General features: G+C 42.0%; 1 protein-coding gene across 1 annotated transcript in view; it reads right to left on the reverse strand.

Moving 5' to 3' along the window:
• The window catches only part of LOC131220019 (2-alkenal reductase (NADP(+)-dependent)-like), a 63,312-nt gene that overhangs the window by 33,681 nt on the left and 4,278 nt on the right, over nt 1–25,353 (reverse strand). The window contains exon 2 of the mRNA XM_058214994.1: nt 1,062–1,399. Coding sequence (XP_058070977.1) covers nt 1,062–1,399 — 338 coding nt within the window. The remainder of the gene's footprint in view (nt 1–1,061; nt 1,400–25,353) is intronic.

The raw sequence follows: 25,353 nt of genomic DNA on the forward strand, positions 1-25,353 counted from the left end.
ATAAATGGAAATCGACTGCTAAAGGGTATTTAGATTATAGCTATCAACTACTGTATTTAGGCTACGAATTATGCTAAAGAAAGTAAACAAATGCGATAAGTAAATGTTCTAAAGGAAAGGAATTGCTTGATAAAAACTGTGATTATACTATGAAATATAAATTCGACAGGATAATTGAAAGATAATTGAAGATAATTGATTTGTTGATTTGTTTGGATTGGTGTAAGACAAATTTTCCTGTTGAAATTTTCTTTTATTTATAGATCTGATCCAACCATTCTGGATCCTTCTCACGATCTGACAGTTACCATAACTGTTTTTGCCCTCATTTTGCTTCTAGATTCCTCCCACGATCTTGCATTTCCTAAATCTTTTATCCTCGTTGAGCATAATTCGTAATGAGTCGACCCCTAGTTAACTAATCGTTTAGTCGCTTGAACTCGGTTGCGCCTTAATGATTGTTCATTCTGTGCAAGGCATGTGACAAGGCACGTGATAACATTCTCTTGGAATTCGATTCATATACTTATTATAATCTTTTGATTGTTAACCTCATATACGTGTGACCCACACGAATCTAACCGAAACGGGATATGGACGAATTGCGGACAGGGCCACATGAGTTTTGGATCAATCTAATATTTTTGTTTTCCCTTTAACTAGGTCCATGGGACCTTATGAAAACAGGTTGGATGGCAATTAACCATCACAGTAGGCTTAGGAACGTTTCAACGGTGAGTGTCATTGTTACCGCTGCTTCCTGTGGTGTGGAACACTTGAGAATTGGAACTGCCTCATTTTTGGGCATATAACCAAAAATTATATGGAAAAATGGATGGACGGTGTGGATGAAACCCAAAGATGACAATATCCCCTTATAGCCATTACAGCCCCTGTGGTTTCCTACCGTCGGTCGGTCGTCCTCCATCCAGATGGACCAAATCATTGTATCCATCGAGGATGGAAGACAAGCAACTGGTAGATTGAAAATGCTCGAAGCAATGTGAATTTTCGGACCTACAATTAAAACGATAGGGATTTCGTGGAAGACATGGGATTACCTGGTTAAGCTGGAACTGGTTGAGGTAAAGCCCGTCTTCTTGGCCAGTCATCATGGCCCGGAGATATGGATCAACGGATATAAATAAGATCTGCACGGCCACATGGCTGTCCGGAATGGAGTCAACACCAACGTCTATCCTCACCGTCCGGATCTTGAGATGGTCGGAAGTTGGCACGCCCTGAGGAATGTATGAGGACAACACCCATTCCCTACTTTCCACCGTTTCCTCCTCGCTTCCCATCTCTCTCTCTCTCTCTCTCTCTCTCTCTCTCTCTCTCGTATAAATCTTAAAACACGGAACTGGATTGGCTGGTGTAACACACTCCACTGACCTCGCTGCTGAAGCGGATTGCGTACTGAGTAAACTCTGTGGGGTCCGCCGCGATTTACATATTTTATCTACTCCGGCCCATCCACTATAACAGATAATTTGGGAAACGGATTGGCTACTCCCCCTGCCACCAGCCCCGTGGCTGATGGTCGGTGCTCTGTGGGCCCTACCATGATGAATGTTTTTCATCCGCTCCGTTTATCATTTTTTAATCTTATTTTAGGGTTTGAATGCAAAAATTAGAGTATATAAATCTCAGGTGGTCCACACCACATGAAAACAATAGTGATTGGATATCCACCATTAAAATCCTCATAAGGCCCACTGTACTGTTTATTTGATATCCAATCTGTTGATTGGGTCATACAGTCCCAGATGAAGGGAAAAAACAAAAATCAGCTTGATCCAAAGCTTCTATAGCCCCCAAAATGTTTTTAATAGTTGACGCTCATTCAACACTGTTTCCTGTAATGTGGTCCACTTGAGATTGGGATATACCTTATTTTTGGTCCCATACTGTAAAATGATCCATAAAAATCGATGGACAGCATGGATGAAACTCATACATCATGGTGGGGCCCACAGAGCACTAACCACCAGCCATTGGGCTGGTGTCGGGGGAGTAGCCAACCCGTTCCCGATAATTTGACGGCTGGAAACCAAAAATGAAATATATCCAAATCTCAAGTGGACCTCACCATGGAAAACAATGTGAATTGAAATTCTACCGTTGAAAATTTTTTAGGGCCCACAAAAGTTTTGGATTAAGTTGATATGTTTTTTCCCTTCATCCATGTCTTTTTAATCTTATGAAGAGGTTGGATGACAAAGAATGATCACTTTGGGTCCTATTAAGGTTTCAACTGTGAAAATCATTATTCCCGCTGTTTCCTTTCATGTGATCCATTTGAGCTTTAGGAATACTTATATTTTGGACTCAACCACTAAAATGATTGGAAAAACGGATTGAGGGCGTGGATATTCCACATTAGGAGGCTCAAATGAGTTTACTCAGCAGGATAAAAGCTTACTGAGTAACTCAGTACCAATCCCATTTCCTTGCTGCTGCAAGCAGGTGGCGCGCGTCAGCTCCTCGAGCCCCAGACTGGACCAACGGTTGATGGACGCGGTTTGGTCGTTTGGCTAGTGACGCTGCCACACGGAAGTGGAGCCACTGTTATGTTTGTTAGAAATCCACCGCGCCCATCTGTTTTTTTAATTCATTTTAGTATAGACCTAAGGTAAGCAGGAATCAAGACTCAAGTGGGCCGCGATAGCGAAAAAGGTGGGTCGGGAAATTCCTACTGTTAAAAGCTCCCCGAGGTTGAAAGTAACGTTTACATGCCATTCATTCTGTTTATAAGGTCGTTCCTATTGGAATGAACTGAAAATACAAATATTAGACTAATTCGAAACTTCCTTAGCCCCGTGAATATTTCAACCGTGTACGCTCAGTCCTTGCGTTTTGGGCGAACTTGAGTGCAGGAAATTCGCATCAGGCTGCCACGCGAGGTGGCCATGGTCAGTGCTACGTGGACCCACCATGATCTATGTGTTTAATCCACACCACCCATCCATTTTGAAAGATAATTTTAGTGCTTGGTCCCAAAAATGAGGTAGATCTAAATCTTAGGTGGACCACATTATGGGAAAACAGTAGTGATTGAATGCACACCATTAAAAACCTCCCAAGGCCCACTGTAATGGTTATTTGACATTTAACCTGTTGATTAGGTCGTAAACACTAATGAAGGGAAAACTATGTATCAGCTTGATCCAAAACTTTTGCGGTGCCGAGAAGTTTTTAATGGTGGGTGTCGAATCAACACCGTGGGATCGACCTGAGATTTAGATCAACTTCATTTCGGGGATCCTACCATAAAATGATCTGGAAGAATGGGTGGATGGCATAACACATACATCTTGGTTGGGTCCACAGAGCACCGACCAGCCATTAGCCAGTGGCAGGGTCGGTAGCCAATCCGTTTCCACGGTTGATTGCCTTGTACTCTCAAATAATCGGACGGCAGGTGGCGACTGGTTGGTAGCCAATCCGTTTCCACGGTTGATTGCTCTATACTCTCAAACAATCGGACGGCAGGTGGGGCCAGCGTAATGTTTGTTAGAAATTCAACTGTCCACCCATCTTGCAAGGTCATTTTAGGAAATGGAAAATGAGGTGTATCCAAAACTCAAGCCACCGTAGGATAAAGGAAAATGAGGGTAAGAGTTTCTTGCCGTTGAAATCTTTTTGGGCTTCCAAACCATTTATGATGAAGCGAAAACACACAATAATATATATATATATATATATATATATATATATATATATATATATATATATATATATATATCCCCGCAGGTAATTTTTGTGGGTATAAAAATGTTTGAACAATGGTCATTGAATCTCCACTGTTTCCTCTCATGTATCCAACTAGAATTTTAGGTCCACTTTATTTTTTGTCACATGTTTTAAAATGATCTTGCATCACTGATGGACAGGGTGAATGTACAACGAACATCACAGTGGGCTCATCCTATTGCATTAACTTATGCAAAAGCTTTTAGAGGAAATCCGCATCCCAAATAATCGATTGGACAGCTTTTAACGGGACACAGCTTTGGTGGATCCTGACTGTGGGGCCCACCGTGATGTACTTCCTTACATCCAGGCCATTCATCCATTATGACAACTCATTTAGGGCATGATACCAAAAAATGAAGCAGATTCAAATCTTAAGTGGACTACACCGCAGAAAACATGGAGATTGAATATCCACGATTAAAAACTTGGTGGGGCTCACTGGAATGTTTATTTGTCATCCAACATGTTGATACGGTCACAAAGACATGGATGAGGGGACCACACAACTATCAATTTGATATAAAACTTTTGTACCCCGTAAGAAAATTTTAATGGTGAACCACCGCTCTTTCACGTGGTTTGATCCACCTGAGATTTGGATCCGATTTATTTTTGAAAACATAGCTTCAAATAATCTTTCAAAATGGATAGACTGGGCAGATGTAAAGCACATGCTTCTTGATAGACCCATCATCATTGATATGTAGAAGCTGTTGGGGGCCTTGCACAAAACCTTAGGATCTAGCCTCCCAAAATAAACTAGAATTATAAGGACAATAAAGCAATGAAATAAATCAAAGCATAAACCACACGACACCAGAGAATTTTACGTGGAAAACCCTCAAAGAGGTAAAAACCACGGGACCTCGTCCAGATCAACAATTCACTATAAAGTAGAACGTTACAACCGATCACAAGCACACACCGCTTGGATCAAATCTTCTTCACTCATGCAGGAGTGGATGAACAATAAGAGAACAAAAGAAAAACGGAGAGATCTCACCGATCACGAGAACATAGAAGTGTTGAGACGTGAACTACGAAATAGATAACCTCTATAAGCAGAATCTCTCTTCCACAAGCTTCCTCTCTCTCTCTCTCTCACTCTCTCACACACACACACACACACACCTTTGATAACCCTAAGCCCTCTTAAAAAACCTTTAAGAAACCTTAGAATACCCTGGAATACACCCTAATTCCGCATACACCCCTTTATATAAGAATAGAAAGAGGTAGAATCAAAATAGAAAACAATTTCCGCAGAATCTGCGTTTCCGCAATCGCATCTGCGGAATTCTTCGATGATATCGAAGGTCTCTCGATGACAGCCTTCGATATCATCTAAGGTCCTTCGATAATATTGAAATAGGACCAAAACTGTCCAGTGACCAGGGGTGAAAATTTTCTACAATTATCGATGTCATCGAAGGTCTCTCGATGACAGCCTTCGATATCATCTAAAGTCCTTCGATGATATCGAAACAGGACCAAACTGTCCAGCGATGAGCCGTGAAAAATCCCGACAATTATTGATGCTATCGAAACTGGCTCGATTTCATCGAACCCATCAATGAGGAGAAAATCTCCATCAAATCTCTCCCTTTCGACTTAGGAGGAATTCACCTTCTTCAAGCCAGTTTGGTTTCTACAAACTTCAAACTTGCCCTTAAGCAAAGCCTTGGTCATCATGTCTGACCCATTATCGTCCGTGTAGACCTTGTCAAGCTATAACACCTTCTGTTCCAAAGTATCCCTGATCCAGTGATACCGAATCTCTATGTGCTTCGACTTAGAGTGCTGACTTAGATTCTTGCTCAAGTGTATAGCACTTTAATTATCGCAATAGACCACGTGCTGCTCCTGCTTCAGGCTAAGTTCCTGTAAGAACCTCTTCATCCAAAGCATCTCTTTACATGCCTCTGTGACTGTAATGTACTCAGCTTCTGTCGTCGACAATGCTACGACCTTCTGTAGCTTATTCTGCCAAGAAACCGCTCCCCCTGCAAACATAAACATGAACCCTGATGTAAACTTCATGGAGTCTATATCACCTGCCATATCTGCATCTGTATAGCCCTCTAACACAGGTTTTTCGTCACCATAGCATAGGCTCAACTTGGATGAGTGTAATGACCCTGGAAATTTTGTGCTAATCTTTCCTTAAGTAGTTGTTTTTGGGGTAATTAGCGCTATACTCGATTGCTTGTGAAATCTGCATCAATCACGTTAAATTGTATCTGTATGACTCTAAACCTATAGATTAGTTAGCGCTATGTTACTCTAAAATCTGGGATCCATTGCTAAATCCAGTTGTTCTTGAAAATTTTTGAAAGTTCTGGATCGGACCTGGACCGCGCATCGAAAGTCCGATAGCGATGATCTTAGGCTGTTGCGGTCACCATGTTGGACTTGGTCATCACCTCGAAAATCAAGTCCATGTGATGTTCTGGGTCGATTTGATTGAGTTCGGAGTGAGGAGTATGAGAACGGTTGGAAATTTAATAAGCTTTTATAAAATCTGAGTCGTGTCGCTTGCGCGATGATTTTAAGCAATCTGACCGTTGGATTCTGACCCAATTTCACCCTTTGATCAGGGAAGGTGGCCCAGGCATATCCTTGTGCTTGTGGACCTGATCAAGATTCAGTGACCGTTGAATTGAGTGTCGTCCGCCACGGCTGATCTGAAGATCTGGTTGGTACTAAAACTCAGCTTGACCTAGATCCATGGTCAGTGAGCTTAAGTCCGACCTTTCGTGGTAATAGGCCCACCGGAAGTGCTTCGTTGGATCGTGAGAGACAGGTTTTAGTTATACCCTAAGTATACCTTGGCCTTGGGGATATTTTCATCAATGTTAGGCCTATTTATAGATCTTGAAACCCTAGCTCTCTTTTCCATACGAATTTCCTAACCCTAGCTTAGAAACAGAGTGGAAAAGATAGAGAAAGTGAGAGAGAAGTTGGTGAATCATCTTGGATTCTTTCCGGTTCTTCTTCATCCTTGAACCTTCACTTTGAATCGTTATTCTGACAATTCTGAGTTCATCTTTGGGTAAGTTAATCTAACCCTAATCTGTGTTAGAGCTTAGAATAGTCTTGGTGTTGTTGTATCTCATTTCTATTCTTGTTTTAGGTTATCTTGTCGCCGTTGATGAAGACATCTCGTCTGAAATCAGTTCGGTGTTCTTTTCTGGCTTAAGGTGTGGACTTTAAGTGTATAGGTTATGGTTTTCAAGGTTTTCAATGCCAGTGAATGATTTATTCTTGTTATGGATGAGATTTCACATGCTAAATGTTGTGTTTACTTTGCGTTCCTGATATGCATGCGTTATATTGAGATTTGCGTATTCTATGTGTATGTATAAAGTACCGTATGCGTATAAAATATGACCATGTGATTGCCATGATTATCTGTCGTGTACTTATGATACTTGTATGTGCGGCAACTCCTTGGTAAAAGGGATTGTCCAAATGTGTGTATTTCGACATACGTCATGTATGTTGTATTATATATTCTAAGTTTTTGTAGAAATGTCTGAATGATCTAAAGTGTGATATATCAACCTAGTATGGGCGTTGAGGAGCGATTCTCAACTCTCCCACTAGTGTGTATGATTTCCTTCTTGCAAGTTACATTCCTTGTCGTTTAAATTCAAGCATTACTTATGCTTACATTTATGTTAAGTTGATATTCTTCAAATGCTTGAGTACCACATGATTTGAGTTGTTGTTCCTTTACTGTTCTACATTCAATACGAATCTCTGTTGTAGTGTTGTGTGTGTGGGACTATGTATTAGTCCAGGGAATCGGTAATCAACCTTAAGATCGTGGCTGAGGTTGCTTTCGCCACGTAGGACGTATTCGACGAACTCGAGTCGTATTAGAGTTGGCGGCAGTGGTTTAGCCACGCGGAGTGTTTGTGCACTCTATGTCGTTCAACCCAACGTGCGCTTGTGCTAGTCGAGTTCATCAAGTAACCCGATTGTCCGATGTATGTTCACCATGTATGGACGCTACTGTATGAATCTAGGGTACCGAACTTACCAATGGAATCCTATTAACCATGGTACCTTAATCCGCTAAAACTCATGAGACGGACATGGTGGTATGGGACACCGTGGTCGAGCTGTCGGCCTACGCTGGGGTGACGAGCCTTCCCGTAGTGACCAGTGAGCAACTAAACTCGTGAGCCGATTATGGTGGTATGAGACATTATATTCGTGCTGTCGACCTACATTGATTGGTGACGAGCCCTTTGTAGTGACCTCGAGCATACTTGGATACCGCATTGAGGTGACAAGCCGAACTGTGGTAATAAAGGTGTGATAGGCGTGCATTGATTGGTGACGAGCCCTTTGCAACGACCTGAAACCATATGATCGTATGAGATGTCTAGGATTGACGACCTTAGAATGGATCACTGTTTGGATGGTGATATGAGGAAGGTACCTTAGCTTCCCAATTCTGCTATATGAAAAGGACTAATAACAACTTAGTAATCATATCCATGCACTGCATTTGCATGTGCTTTGTAGACGTGGCGCACTTTGAGGTGGTGTCATGCGTAACGTAAGATGAAGACGCTGACGATGTACGCGTGAGGGCACGCATCATTCTGCATACATCCTTACATTAACAAGAGTACTTAGGACATGTTTAATTGTTCTGCTTTATCATTACTGCTTGATTGAACTGATAACATGTTAACCTTTGCCTTATTGTTCCACTGAGTTGATCACTCACTCCCACGTTCTAGGGCGGTGTTAAACACCCACCAAACTCTGTCTTAGGTTCTGATGTTGCAGATGTTGATGCGACTTCTGAGGCAGAGCGGGAGATGGATGATGATGAGGCTGGTTTCTCTTTTATGCAGTTTTCAGACGGGTTCTAGTGAGCCTCGTTCTGATGCGCGGGATGCTGAGATTTCTTTTGGAAAATTAAATGATGTAATCTAATACTTGTAATTTTGATAGTAACACTTACATTGCAACCTGGTATGTGTATATACTTCAGGGATTTGCACTTATACACATATATTTCTATAAGTCTTCCGCTTGCTTTCTTCACTTATCCCTGAATTATATCTGTGCTTTGGCTTAATCTATTCCATGTTTTATGCACTAATACAGTCAACATACATCCATCATTAAATATGTTGCATAAGTGATGTTTTGAAACTCGGGAGCTGAGTTATGCTCGACCCCCGAATTTTAGGGCGTTACAATGAGCCTCTTAGATATCGCAGTATCCATTTCAAAGCTGCCCAATGCTCTTCTCCAGGATTGGCAAGATACCGGCTGACAACACCAATCGCATATGCTATGTCTTTGCGTGTACACACCTAGCATATATCAAACTTCCTACTGCTGACGCATAAGGTATCTTCTTTATCTCTTCCACCTCTACCTTCATCTTGGGACACTATTTATCGCTCAATCTGAAGTGACCATCCAATGGAGTACAGACCGGCTTCACTGCATTCATATTGAACCGCTTTAGGACTTTCTCAATATATTGTTCTTGTAACAGCTAAAGCTTCCTACTACTTCTGTCACGGGTTATCTCCATTCCTATGATCTGTTTAGTCAAGTCTTTCATCATAAACGACTTGCCCAACTCTTGTTTCATCCTGTCGATCTTCTTGATGTCTTTTCCCATGATGAGCATGTTATCAACGTATAACAACAAAACTAAAAAATCATTATCTGAGAACTTGCACGTGAACACACAGTTGTCCGACTCCATTATGTCATACCCATGCTTCAACATAAACGAGTCAAACTTCTTGTACCATTGCCCTGAAGCTTGTTTCAGCCTATACAAGCTCTTCCTCAGCCTACACATTATATGCTCTTTGCCCTTGACTTCGAACCCCTCTGATTGGTGCATGTAGATCTCTTCTTCCAAGTTACCATGGAAAAAGGCAGTTTTAACATCTAACTGCTCTCTATCTCCAGATCCATGCTAGCTGCCAACCCAAGCAACACTCGTATGGATGTCATCTTCACCACTGGTGAGAATATTTCTTCGAAGTATATGCCTTTCCTCTGACCAAACCCTTTCACCACAAGTCTGGCCTTGTACCTCGTCTGTGAATTCTTCTGCTCAACCTTCTTTCTGAACACCCTCTTGTTACTCAAAGCTTTCTTACCCTTAGGCAATTTCACCATATCATAGGTATGGTTCTTATACAAGGATTCCATCTCCTCTTGCATAGCTTTCAGCCACTCCTCCTTATGCTCGTCGGCTAGGGCCTCGGAATAATTTTCTGGCTCTCCCCCATCAGTGAGCATAATGTACTCATGCGGCGAGTACCTCTTCGACAGTTGTCTGTCCCTAGATGACCTCCTCACCTGTGGCTCAGCAGGTGGATCAAGTGGGGGTTGCTCTCCCGCTCCATCTTCTGTAGGAACTCCCTCGTCCTCTGCACCTTATTGTACTCCCCCGTCATCAGACACCACGGGAGGAATAACCAGATCCATGTCCTCTAGCTCACCTGAACTAGGCTGGTGCTTCTCTTGCTTACCAATGTCTTCTATACACTGATCTTCAAAGAAAACCACATCTCCGCTCCTGACGAGCTTCCTCTCGGTCGGATCCTACAATTTGTAACCGATTTTTCCATCATCGTACCACAAGAACACACACTGATTGATCTTCATATCGAGCTTGGACCTCTCGTCCTTTGGTACGTGAACGGATGCCCTGCATGTAAACACCCTGAGATGATTGTACGATGGATCCTGTCCAATCCACACCTTCTCAGGTACTTCTCCATTCAATGGGGCTGATGGAGACCTGTTTATCAAATACACCGTCGTGTGCATTGCTTCTCCTCAGAACGTCTTGGGCAATTTTGCATGGGATAACATGCATCTAATTCTCTTTACAATGGTGCGATTCATTCGCTCAGCCACACCATTATGCTAGGGGGTCTTGGGAGCTGTTTGTTCATATCGTATACCCAGGGACTTACAATACTCATGAAAGTCACCAATATATTCACCACCATTGTCAGTGTACTTTATTAACATGAGAAGCAGATTTAATAAATGAAACTCTATACTGTTTCCCTTATAAACAATCAATATACGTTTTGAGAAGTGTACCTGTCACATCTGGAAAGATCTGCTTCCTCGCTAGTAGCTGAAGCCTTTTTTCACTCATGTGGCCTAGACGCCTGTGCCACATGTTAATAACTGAATCTTCCGCTGCGATCAGCTCACCCTTGCACACATTGATACTTGCCTTGTAAAGGGTGCAACACTTCTTTCCTTTGGCTGTGATCAACGAACCCTTGATGAGCTTCCATCGCCCACCAACAAACCTGCTTTCATAGCCATCATCATCTAACCTTCTCGTCGACATCAAGTTTAGGCGAATGTCTGGGATATGCCTCACATCCCTGAGAACCAATGTGCAGCCCACATCGGTCTTCACACAAATATCACCGACTCCTACGATCTTCGATACGCCAGAATTTTCCATCTTCACGGTCCCAAAGTCACCTGACTTGTAGCTTGTGAAGAAGTCCCTGCGTGGAGTCGTATGAAACGAGGTTCCTGAGTCAATCACCCTGTCGGTGTCCTGACTCGTAGCCATGAGACATACATCATGATCTGCTGAAAGAATAACTATAACGTCGCCATATGAAGCGACCACAGTGGAATTTGATTCATCTTCCTTCTCCTTTCTTTTTCCTTTCTTGTCGTTCTTATTCTTACAACATTCATGCTTATAGTGGTCTTTCTTGCCACAATTCAAGCATTCAACATCCTTCCTAGTACTTGATTTGCCTCTTGATTTATCTCGGGCCTTCCCGCCCTTCCTGTTCTTTCCATTCATCCGTTCCTGTGTCACAAGGGCCTCTTGCTGAGTAGACCCCTGAAAATTTCTCCTTATTTCCTCATTGAAGAGACAACTGGTTACCTGTTCCATGGATATCTTTCCGTCTAGCGCGGAGTTACTGAGAGACACCACCAATGTCTCCCAACTGTCAAGTAATGAACTAAGCAATAGCAAAGCCTGCAATTCATCATCCAAGACCATCTTCATAGCGGAGAGCTAGTTTACTATATTACTAAGCTCATTCATGTGCTTAGCCATAGAACCACCATCTTTGAACTTGAGATTAACAAGTCGCCTTATCAGAAAATTTTTATTACTGGCTGTCTTCCTCTCATACAACCCTTCCAATTTCAACCATAGGCTAGCGGCTGAAGTTTTCGTAGACACATGGTGGAATACGGAATCGTCCAACTATTGTATAATAAACCCCACCGCTTTTCGGTCCATTTTCTTCCAATCATCATCAGACATATCCTTAGATTTTGCTGATATGCCTACAATTGAAAAATATAGGTCCTTGCAATAAAGTAAGTCCTTTATCTTAGCCTTCCATATGATCCAGTTAGAACCATTGAGGCTGATCATCCTTGATGAGTCACCTTCCATAATTCAAACCGATCCTACCCGTTCAATGAACTTAGCTCTGATACCACTTTGTTGGAGGCCTTGCACAAAACCTTAGGATCGAGCCTCCCAAAACAAAATAGAATTTTGGGGATAATAAAGCAATGAAATAAATCAAAGCATAAACCACATGACACCAGAGAATTTTACTTAGAAAACCTTCAAAGAGGTAAAAACCACAAGACCTCGTCCAGATCAACAATCCACTATAAAGTAGAATGTTACAATCGATCACAAGCACACACCGCTTGGATCAAACCTTCTTCACTCACGCAGGAGTATATGAACAAGAAGAGAATAAAAGAAAAACGGAGAGATCTCACCGATTACGAGGACATAGAAGTGCTGAGACGTGGACTGCAAAGTAAATCACCTCTACAAGTAGAATCTCCCTTCCACCAGCTTCCTCTCTCTCTTTCTTTCTCTCTCACACACACACACACACACACATTTGATAGCCCTAAGCCCTCCTAGAAAACCTTTAGGAAACCTTAGAATACCCTAGAATACACCCCAATCCCGTATATACCCATTTATATAAGAATAGAAAGAGGTAGAATCAAAATAGAAAATAATTTCCGCAGAATCTGCGTTTCCGCAATTGCATCTGCGTAACTCTTCGATGATATCGAAGGTCTCTCGATGACAGCCTTCGATGATATCGAAACAGGACCAAAACTGTCCAGCGAGCAGGGGTGAAAAATTCCTACAATTATCGATGTCATCGAAGGTCTCTCGACGACAACTTTCGATATCATCTAAAGTCCTTCGATGATATCGAAACAGGACCAAACCGTCCGCAACGAGCGGTGAAAAATCCTGACAATTTTCGATGATATCGAAACTGGCTCGATTTCTTCGAACCCAGCAATGAGGAGAAAATCCCCATCAGAAGTTACGTCACTTTGGACTTGTGTGTGCGTGTACAATAGTACTGGCAAGTATGACAACTGAGCTACCGAAAAGGTCGAGAGTTAATTGCTAATTTTATTTATTTTAAAATATATCCCTTATTTAGAAATACCTACAAGTACACGTTTTTCATTTTAAAATAAGATGAAAAGAGCAGTTTATTAGACTAATGATTCCATATGGAAATGCGTCATTAAGGTGTCTCAAAGACCATTTTATCATTCTTGGTAGTCATATTAACTATTGGTCCCAATTTTTTATACTTGCTTTGGTCCGCAGATTGGGGCTCACATTTAACATACAAAGTGTTCTTGGGACTGATCACCTCTCTCTCAGGAAGGTTTCAATAGTGTTCATCGTATGAATTTGATTTTGCCACATCTGACTCAAATATGGCTGATTTTTTACATGAAGCTATGACATGAGTTGTAGTCGTGATTGAATCCCCACCGTAAAAAAAACTTCACAAGGGCCACCGGAATGTTTATTTGCCATCCAACCTATTGATAAGGTCACAAAGACCTAGATCACTCAAATAGCATCTTAATCTAAAACTTTCGTGGCCCATGAAAAGTTTTTAACGGCCTATTACCACTATAATTGATGTATAATGGTCCACCTGAGATTTGAATCTACTTCATTTTCCAGACTTTGCCTTAGAACGGGTTTTCAAAACAGATGGACGGTGTGGATATAAGCCAAATACATCAAGGTGGGCCCATGTTCAGGGATCCCACCAACTTCCATAGATATGGGAGCCTATATTACGGGATTGATGGGGGGCCTTAAAACTACTTGAGTGGCCCACGGTAGAGTACCCAACTGTAGGTGGGGCCTATTATGACGTTGCGAGAAATCCACTCCCTCGATTAATTTGGCAGGTCATTTTAAGGCATGAGACAGAAAAAGCAGGGGGATATTTTATTTTATTTTACACACGCACACACACCCCACACACTTACGCAGTAGTGGGATTTCACCCCATGGGTACTCGAACCCTTGACCAGGTGTCGTAACTTCCGAGAGTCTACCACCGGAGCAAGAGTGAGGACCCAGGGAAAGGGGCTGGTTAACGTTCAAACCCCCAAAAGGGGGATATGATGCCAAGTGGGGCACATGATGGAAAACAGTGGAAAAGGGCTGGTTAACGTTCGAACCTTTTTGGGCTCTACCTAATGTTTATATGCATCCCTAACTGGAGAACCCACTGTGATGTATGTAACTTCCATCCACACCGTTCATCCATTTTAGCAGCTAATTTTAGGGTAAGATTCCAAAACTTAAGCAGATCCAATTATCAGGTGGCCCATACCATAGGAAAGAGTGGTGATTGAACTTTCAGCCATTAAAAACTAAGTAGGAAGAATCTAATTAATGTTTCCATAGTGTTTATTTGCCATCAAATCTATTGATAAGGTGACATAAGCCTAGATGAAGGAAAATAACAAATATCACTTTGATCTAAAACTTTTGTGGCCCATTAATGGTCGATCATCACTTATTTTATGGTACGGTCCACTTGATGATCACCACTATATATATTTTTTTCATACGATCTACCTTATAATTAGGCATACTTCAGTTTTTGGATAATGCCTTGGAATGATACGAGAAAACTAATGGACGACTGGATATAAAATACATGCATCAACGTGGGCCTTACAGTAATGGCCACACCATCTTGGGTGATTTTGATGTCTCATCTAATCCGTTCCCTCTCCATCTCCATTGCCGACCAGCCTATATAGGTTGGCTGATGTGAGATGACAGGAGTTTTAATGATCCGTATACTCCAAGACACATGAGGCACATTATGATGTTAGAAATTCAGTCTGCCCATCCGTTTTGGCAAATACTTTTAAGACATGAGAGAAAGAAAAGGGTAGATATGAAATTCAATCAGGTCACACCATTGGAAACAATGGAAAGGGACGGCTTATTCTTCAAGCCTTTTTGTGCTCCAATTGATGTTTATATGCCATCTAAACCGTTCATAAAGCAGGTCCAACTGTTCGTAAAGGTCATTGCCACTATGATGACTGAAAGAAAAAAAATATTAGCCCGATCCAAATCTTTTATGGTTGCATGAATGTTTCAATGGTGGGCATACAATTTGCACTATTTTCTGTTGTGTGGCCCACTTGAGCTTTGGATCTACCTCATTTTTTGGGTCATACCATAAAATGAGGAGGCAAAACATATGGACTGGATTGATTTCTCATAAACATCATGGTGGGGCTCACCTAGCTTTAGAACACCAATTGCAAAAGCTGTTCTCTGCTTTAAGTAGTTTGAAATGTGGTGTATTTTTGTCTTTTAAAAATTATTGTTGTAAACCATATGTAATCCTCACCGCAGCAGGTGTATTTTTCTAAGACAAATTAAAAGATAGGTGGACTTTCATAAATAACTCAGTAGTCAACACGACCATGTGATATCCACATGAAGGCTGATAGGAGTTGGTTGGCACTACGGAGACAATTTAGTTAGAGGTGGGTGTTGCCTGGGCCTCATTACGATGTATATGTTCTATCCACCTAATCATTAAAAGGGATGGACCCACTATGTATGCGGTGGGGCTTTCAAATCATTAAGGGGGCGTTTGGATCATAATTTGCCTAAGATAAGCTTCTTCTCACTTTTTTTTTTTTTTTTTTTTTTTTTAAAACACCGGCACACACACTCACACCAATGTGGGATTTCACCACCTATAAGTACTCGAACTCTCACCCCGGTGTTGAAACTCCTAAGAGTCTACCAACGGAGTAAGAGCAAGGACCGTTTAAGATAAGCTACTTATTCCACAAGTAGCTCATATTAATTTTAACCTATTTAGAAGATAAATATGTTTACTAAACAACATACTTTTGAGCGCCTCTCTTCAGCAACTTACTTATATGAAATAAGTCACTTATCTACTAGTGTAAGTAGAAAAGTAACTTATTTTCTGATATCCAAGTGGGCCCTAAAAGGCATGCGCTAAAAAGTGAGAGGCAAATCCAAATCTTAGTGGACCACACCACTAGAAGACATTGGTGATTGAACACCCACCATTGAAACTTTTCAAAGCTTGTAATGTTTACTTTTAATCACATGTTGATAAGGGTAGACACAATGCACTTCACCACTTAGGTCATGGGTTCAATTACCCATGTGGTGTAAAAAAAAAAAAGAAGAAGTCAGGCATACGTGGACGAAGGGAAGCACAAATATCTGCTCATTCAAAACTCAGAGTGGTCCCAACTGATGTTATGAGAAAAAAGCCTAAAATTTTATTATTATTATTAATATTATTTTTTTTAAGAGCTCCAAATCCTTGTGCTTGTTCCAGTACATTGTGGAATCAAGATTTTGGTAAACTTGAAAGGGGATTACATGTGCCCCAAGGCATCACCCAAGATGATACCCCACATACCGTGGGGCCCACCTTGACATGTGTATTCTATATCGATGTTTTCCATACCTTTTGATAATATTTATTTTTCATCTAATATATTGATTGGGTTACATAAACTGGGATGAAGGGTATGACAAATATCAGCTTGATCCAAAACTTTTTTGGCTCATAATAAGTTTTTAATAGTCAATCGCCGCTATTTTCTGATATTCTCATCCTAAATATCAGCTTGATCCAAAACTGGGATTTGCTTCATTTTTGTGCTCATTTCATAAAATTATATGGCAAAATGGATGTATAGAGTGAATATATATAAAATACATGCATCAAGGTAGGGCCCACAGTAAGGGCTGGACATATTGGGTGAGGGCAGGCGGCACCTAATCTGCTTGGCAGCTGGTTCAGATGGAAACGGACCGCGTGTGACCCCATCGATGCTGTGTGGGGACCATAGAAATGTATGTCCATGACAAATTGGCTCCCTTCATCTGTTTGTGAAAGACTATAATAGAACGGTAATCTAAATACAAGGCAGATGCAAAAGTCATTTTAGTTGCACCAGAAGAAAGAGCGAGAAGGAAAACTTACACTACTTTTGGGATGAGAATGAAAAACTTCCACTGCTGAAACCATTTTGGAGCTGACCATGACGATTATATGCCATCCAAACCATTGATAGGGATATTACCAATCAGATAAAATGCAGGAACAAATATAATCCTGATACAAAACTTCTATTACCACCAGAGGTTCAATTCACACTGTTTCGTGTGTAGTATAGCCCACATGAATTTTTGCATCTGCCTGATTTTTAGACTGTGTCTTGTGGTCTTGAAAAACAGATGGATGAAGTAGATTTGTCAGTAATTACTCTATGGCAATCTCCTCTGCGGGTTCACTTTAACCTGCGCAATCTCCTCTGCGGGTTCAGCTTAACCTGCAAAGCCTAAAACGGTTGCTTGCTTGTAATATTAAACAGCGTCACTGAAAGCTACTTTCGCTATGAATGATATATACAACCCGATGCTTGACGCCGCACCGTTCTGATGAAAAATGAGAACTCATCACACGGGATGAGAGTCTAAAATATGAAGGGTCCACGTGATGCAGTATCCCATGAAAACCCTAGGGCTCAACTTTAATCCTATCCAAAACTTTAGTGGGCCATGGAAAAAGAAAATAATTTCCTCCTTTAATTTACATCTCTCTTTGCTATGGGCTACCAGAGTTTTGAATTAGGGTGAAAAATTGTTCCGAATGGGTTCATGGGGTACCGCATTATATAGACCGTTCAGATTTTGCGCCCACGAGACAGGTGCAAAGATGCATATGTGTGCTGGTGAGGATGTTTGATGGTCACACACAACTAGTTGGACTGTCCAACTAACTCGACTTAATTAATACTAATTAATGTTGAGAGAGATACAGGACTTCTCGGATTTGATACTGACAAGGTCAGTAGAAAATGGCTACTGAAGTGACGTCACCAAGCTCTGTGGACCCCACCATGATGCATGTGTTGTATCCATACCGTCCAACCATTTGTAGAGATCGTTTTATGCCATTAGAAAGAGAATTAGATAGATCTAAATTTCAAGTGGACCCATTACAGAAAACCATGGGAGCCGGTCACACCCACCGATGAGACATTTATTGTGCCCACAGTGACGTATTTTTGAGATCCATCCTATTCATAAGTTAAAATAGAGATAGATGATGTGAAAACAAAAATATTAGCTTCATCGGAAATTACCGTGGCCTCTAAGAATTTTTGAATGGTGGATGTCACTGTCCCCACTATTTCTTATGGTGGGGTCTACTTGAACTTTAGATCTATCTCATTCTCTTTTTAATGCCATAAAACTATCTCTAAAAATGGTTGGACGGTATGGATACAACACATGCATCATGGTGGGGTCCACAGAGCTTGGTGACGTCACTTCAGTAGCAATTTGGTTACTGACTTGTCAGTTTCCAATCCGCGCCCGTTGCACGATAGCTTTCAAAGCCGTCTTTTTAAATGATCATTAGCCTGGGTGGGACCTATTGTGGTGTTAACGTGAGATCCACCCTCACCATCACATGTGTCAGCCCATGTTATTGTAGTGTTAATGTGAAATCCACCCCGGCCATCACTGTCATGTCACCCCATGTTAGACTTTGGGGCTGAAAATCAATGCATTGGTGGTTCAAGTGGACCGCACAATTGGAAACATTGTGCTGAAAAAGCTCACCCTCCAAAATAATTTGTTTGATGAGTCCCACTTGAATCACGTATGGATATGCTTTTTGGGTCTCACGCTTAGCCTTTGTTGTGGCATCTAATGGTTGAAGTGGATTTTATGTACTCATTATTAGATTCTGTAAAAATCAAAGGTGGACATCTCTCCCACAACTGTTCTATTGGTGTAACTGACTCACCCGAATCAAAGGTTACACTTATATTTAAGTTCCAGACCTAGAATGAGATTGCACATCTGATGGTTGGAATTGATCTTACATACATGACACGGTGGACCATATAAAAAATCAAGGTCGGCTCTCTCATCCTGTTCAACTTCTTCCGTTCCGAAAGAAAACGTGCATGTACCCAAAAAAGTGGGAGTTATATGCAGCCCGTCCTAACCCAGTACTAGGCATGCCTGACCCTGGGGCCTACCTTGATAAAGGTTTTGTATATCCATGCCCTACATCTACATTTTTAGATCATGATACGATATGATTCGAAAAACGAAGTATACGCATATCTTAGGTGGAGCACACCCAAATCCATAGCTCAACTAGCAGACTGAGTGGAGATACCTCCTTTCAACACTTGAGGTCTTGGTATCAATCCCTAGTGGGGGTGGTTAACATGGAGTGTGTGTACACATGACCCCCCCCCCCAAAAAAAAAAAAAAGGTGGAGCGCACCATAGAAACAGTGGTGATTGGCCATTAAAAACATTTTGTGAGCTACAAAAGTTTTGGATCAAGGTCTTAATGACCTTATCAATAAGTTGGGTGGTAAGTAAAAAATTACGGTGGGCCCTAGGAAGGTTTTAATGGTAAGAGTTCAATATCCACTATTTCCTATGGTGTGGGCCACTTGAGATTTATAATTGCTTGATTTTTGAAATAATGTTCTAAAATAATATGAAAAAACCAATGGACGGCATGGATATACAATACATACATCAAGGTGGGCGGCATGGTCAGGGACAAACTATGTTACACGAGGAAGGGGCTGCATCTATGTAACACCCAATACTTTCCAGTACTCGGGTGTTATCATGAAGACCTAGATTAATATAAAATCTAACTCGATTTGATAATATTAACCTAAATCGGACTAATAGAGTCAAGCCATTGATGACTCTGATTTAAAGATAGGTCCCACAAAAATAAATAAATACATAAAATGAAATTAAAAAAAAAAAAAGATAAATAAACGACCATATGTATAAGTAGTAACAACGATAATAATAATAATAACATAAAATCATGGCGAAAGGTAGTCCTAATAACCTATAGAGCCGGACCCACAATATGAATTATATATACATATATGTGTGTGCATGTAATAATAATAATAATAATAATAATAATAATAATAATACAAAATATAATAAATATATGTATACACATAATAAAATAAAATGAAATAGAATAAATACATGGATAATAACAAGTCTTAAAGATGTAGACGACCCATTAGGACCTTTTGACTGTTGGTGGTCAGATTAGGATTAATCTAACCGTCAGATCGGTAAGAATCCACATATGGAAACCAAATCAAGTGGCGGGCCCCACCTAGGCCTTGGATCTGCCCCACCTTTGGTAAAAGGCTATGAAAGGGCCCGTAAAATAGAATGGATGGTGTGGATTTACCACAAACATCATGGTGGACCCCACTTAACGGCATACGTGTGCACGACTGGGGCACACCCACCATGCACCATAAGTCCCAGGATGGTCAGACGGGTCTGACCCGTGCCTTGCTTAAAAAGGGAGAACGTCTCCCTCTCTTCGGTTTCGTAGCTAACGAACGGGCGTCCATTTGGGATGCCCGTGGCCCACCATGACAACCCATCTTGATAATCCAAGCCCTCCATCGTGTACGTCCTTCATCCTTGACCAAAACCCAACAGTCAAAACTAATTTTCATGCACGTACGGACACACGATCCTAGCCGTAATCCAGTCCTGCAAACACACCATTTCCAAAAGAGGAAACTGCTCTCCTAGCCAGCTCAGTGATCCGTGTGAGCTGCTCCTACGCCATCTCAACCCTCCATCTTAGGAAGATCTTGGCTGTCCCATTCGCTTAGGGCTTTCTAAATGAAACCACGACCAGTTTTCATTCCTTCCCATGGTTTTGAAGAAACCGAATGGCAGTATTTAATCCGGGCCATCTAGTCCTCATCTAACGGCCCTGAGAGAGCTTAGGGCTCGATTTAAGTCGAGAATATGGAGTTGCAATGGGTCTCTCTCCCACACCCTTGCCGCAGCTCGTTAACTAGCCATTTCCCTTCTCCCTTAGAACCCACCACCCAAACGATCCTAGAGCTTTGAAAAAGCCTATCCATAAGCTTCCTACAGTCCATATGAACCATCCCATGCTGTCGGATTGGAGGAGGGAACCATCCCATTAATGGCAGCCATCTTCTCCGCCATTCCAACTGAGTTAGATTCAATTTGGGATGCCGTTTTCCGACTCTCACCACCTAGTGATGGCATTGGAAGAAAAAGAAGGAAAAAGAAAGTGAAAGAAAAGCATAGAGAGGGAAGAGAATGAGGGAGTGCATTGTGCAACCGTTGCACTTGGGCCGAGCCTGAGTGTCACGCCCCAGACTCGGTAACCGGACTCACAAGGAACCCGATGGCCGGTTCTGGCCGCAACAGCCTCCGTAGTACCCCATTCTCGGCTCCTGAGGTAGGTTCCGATCCTGGGATCCTACAAGGAGGATTTTCATAACAATATAATCACTTCCAATGCGAGCATACCCAAGATCACAGCAAGTACATCTGAGAATAACAAAGGCACACATCACAAAATCCACTAAAAATTTGAACTTTTACAATCATCCAAAAGGTCCAAAAGGACATACATGAGAATAAAAAGGAAAAGAGAGAGAAATCAGCAACACTGGAGTCCTCACTGCTCAACTCTACTCCATGCTCTGCTGCTACGGCGCCTACCTAGAGTCTCCTGCACGTATCAATCGTGCATAAGCTTATAGAAGCTTAGAGGGTGGTGTAAGTGTGTGACAATGGTGCACAGAAGAATAGTAGGAGGTATAAGGAGAGAAGCATAATCAATGAACATATCACTAGTCTTACCAAGGCTTACCATGAATGCGATGCAATAAGTAATGAGTGCCATACCAAGGCAATGTATGAAAGGGGGGCTTGTACAGCCAATGCTAATGCGATGTAAGTAATGTCAGTGCTCATATCCAAACCATAAGTCAAGTACATTTTCAATCATAAGGAAATCACCGGTGTCCATTACACTGCTGAATCCGCTTTACAGACCCCGCACATCAAACGAGCGTAAGAGACCTCACTACCCGCTGTGGACAACCAATCACCAACAAGGCCGAAGGTAGCGGACCCATTTACGAGCCGGTCGGACTCGGCCTAGCAATGCCTCCTCACACCAGGGCGGTAAGGCCACACCCCTATCCAACCGACTACACGAGTGGGAGTCGCGGCCTAACGGTATAAGGCCCTCGTGCGCTCATGTATTCCACCCGATCACGGCGTTGGAGCAGATCCTTGGTACCATGGAAGTTTTGGGAATCTCACCCATGGGCATCCTACGCACCCGTATGCTCAAGTAATATTTCCGGTGTCCACACATGCGGCCATCCACAAATGTCCTGTGGAGGAAGGCCCCGATGAAGCAAGGGCGGTATCCTCATGAAATGCGATGCCAATGCATGAGTCGCACACACAAATCATGCACAAGTTTCATGCACTCAATGTGCAAAAGGGAAGAAACTCCATCCCTGAATGACCACTATACAATGCAATCAATTCATACAGATGATGCATATGGGTTGCAACGATGTAAGTGTGCTACCTGAGGAATATGAAATCGTCTGTCCCAAGGAGGGTCAAGACCTAGGCACATCGACAGGTATTCTAAGAAGAAGAGAAGTCCTCTAGTGGGAGCCCAGTACTTTGGGATGACCCACAAACTAAGAGAGTCAAAATCCTAAGGAGGAACAGTCCTAGCTGGGCCCAAGGTGGGCCTTTAACCACCTATAAGGGCCTCTATGGGCCTACCTTAGGGCCACCAAGGAGGACATCCAACCTCAACTGGGTCCCAAAAGGTAGCCTACTATATATGCAAAGAAAGGTCTAAGGCACAATCAACCCATGGCCTAGTGGGCCATACACTAAGCCCAAAAACAAAGGCAACCTGGTGGGCCCTTAAGCAAGGTTAGGGCCCAACCATAAGGGTCATAGGTTCATTCATTGTGGTAGGCCTAATGGGCAGCCCATTATCCCAACATATGGGAAATTCTTAAATTTTTAACACATGTAAGTTGGGCCTCACATCTCGGCCCAAGTATGGATTTATTATAGTGGGCAAACAAGGGCCTAACTACTTGAGTATTTAGCCCATAAGGCCCATCACAATGACATGGTAAATATAGGACCCAAGGGTTCAATGGGCCTATCAAAAGTTCCAGCCCAACCAAGGCTATAAGGCCCTTACTTAACTAAGAGACTAGCCCAAGAAGAATCCTATTTGGGATGGGCCTTTAATCATACACTAATTAAGCCCAAAAAAATAAAAATTAAGATGATAAGATACTGACATAAATCCTCCTCAAATCTAGTGGGCCATATTGCCCCAAAGAACATCTATAGGCAACAGTTATTCGGCTCAATGCCAAATTCCAGCCCACCCAAATTTCTGGGTTGGTTGGAGTTCAGCATTAGAAGTATTTCTTAGTATAATTAATTCTGGATGGCTCACACACATCACTGTGGGCCCCACCAGATGAGAGAGGATATACAATACATATATGAAATGGTCCAGACTGTTAGAATGCAAGCCCAGCAGTACCCTAAGGTAGGGATGTCCCATGTGTAGGCAGTCCTATGGGCCTGGGGTATATGGCCCAAAAATCCACCTAATGTGTTCTAATTGAATAAAAAGGGGGCAAGTATGATCAATCCCCTAAGGACCCTACATGGATGGGTGGTGGGACATTCAACACATCGAGGTGGGCCCACGAAGCAGGCTAGATGCCCCAGCCTGGGCGTCCCTGCCTAGCAGACCACTTTCAGCCATACCACGGGCAACTCAAATGTATTTTGGATCTGAAATTTTACAGAGTGATACTTACATAGGTGACCTACACCCCCACAAAATTTTAAGATTTTTGGACACTTAGAAATATTTTAATTTATTTAAATAAAATAGGCTGTCCAGAAAATCGGACTGACCTGGACGTCCCAACGTGGTGGGCTAGTCCGGCCCTTGCCACGGTGTACACAGAGGTCCATTGGCCTTGAAATTTGGTAAGTGGGTCCTAGAATGGGTGGAACATATCTCCACAAAATTTCAGAATTTTTAGACATATATAAATATTTTAATTTATTTAAAGAAATCAATCTGTCCTAAAAATCGGACTGATTTGGACACCGTATTGTAATGGGCCAGTCCAGCCACCACCATGGTGTGTACAGGTGTCCATTGGCCCCAAAATTTTGTAGGTGGGTCCTACCATAAGTGAAACACCTCTCTGTAAAATTTTATGATTTTTGGATACTCATAAATATTTTAATTAAATTAGGAATTTCAATCTATCCAGGAAGGGATGTTGCTGTCCATGCATTGTTTACCCAATAAGGTGGGCCCAACCTTCATCCAAGAGGGGAAAAATGGAGGTTTAGTATTTTCTTCATAAAATAAAGTAAGGTGGGGTCAATAAAAGTGGCCCATCCTTCAGAGAAACCAAGCTGAAGTGTATGTTTTCCCTCCATACATGTGGGTTGGACAGCCCAACAAGGTGGACCGCCCACCCCTATGGGCCTCCTTTTTGGGTACCATATCATGGACCATCTGAGCTATGACCCATCACACCTCATGGTGGGGTCCACACCTTCTCATTACACTCCATACTTATAAAGAAAATAATGACAATCATGATCCAAAAATCAATGCCAAAGATTGAACATGACAATCCATACAACAGTCCAAGTTTTTGGACAGCAATACATGGCTAGACACATCAGCTTATATCTCAATAATCCCAGCCATAAAAAGGGTGTGTGGCCTTCCTCAGTGGGCCCCACATAAGTCCAGATCACATACTAGAACTAGGACACTTGTATGCATTTGATTAAGGTGTCCGATGATCATGGAGTTAGGTGATAAGAGCATCCCACCTTGCTGGATTTTATTTTTATTTATTTTGGGACATCCAAGACCCACTATAAATGGGCCACACACACACTATCATCCATACATCAGAGAAATAAAAGAAGGAAAGAGAGTAATCCGGCCATGGGGGTAGGGCCCCGCCACTAGTGGGCCCTCCCAAGAGTGAATCATACCCATACAACTACATTGATTTTACATGCAACATAAAATCACTACATGCATGATATATAATTGTTATGGATGGTTGGGATGCCATCCCAACATGATCCTTAGGGTCTAGATGACCTTAAGATGGAGTGGATTATAAAATACATCATGATGGGGTCCATGGAGAATTGCCCCATCATGGATCATGACATGCATGTAGGATGGGCCAAAGGGCCACATCCATGGGATCAAATGGGATCCCCACCATGGATTGGTGGGTC

Source organism: Magnolia sinica, chromosome 12 (assembly GCF_029962835.1).
Source record: "Magnolia sinica isolate HGM2019 chromosome 12, MsV1, whole genome shotgun sequence".
Taxonomy (NCBI): domain Eukaryota; kingdom Viridiplantae; phylum Streptophyta; class Magnoliopsida; order Magnoliales; family Magnoliaceae; genus Magnolia; species Magnolia sinica.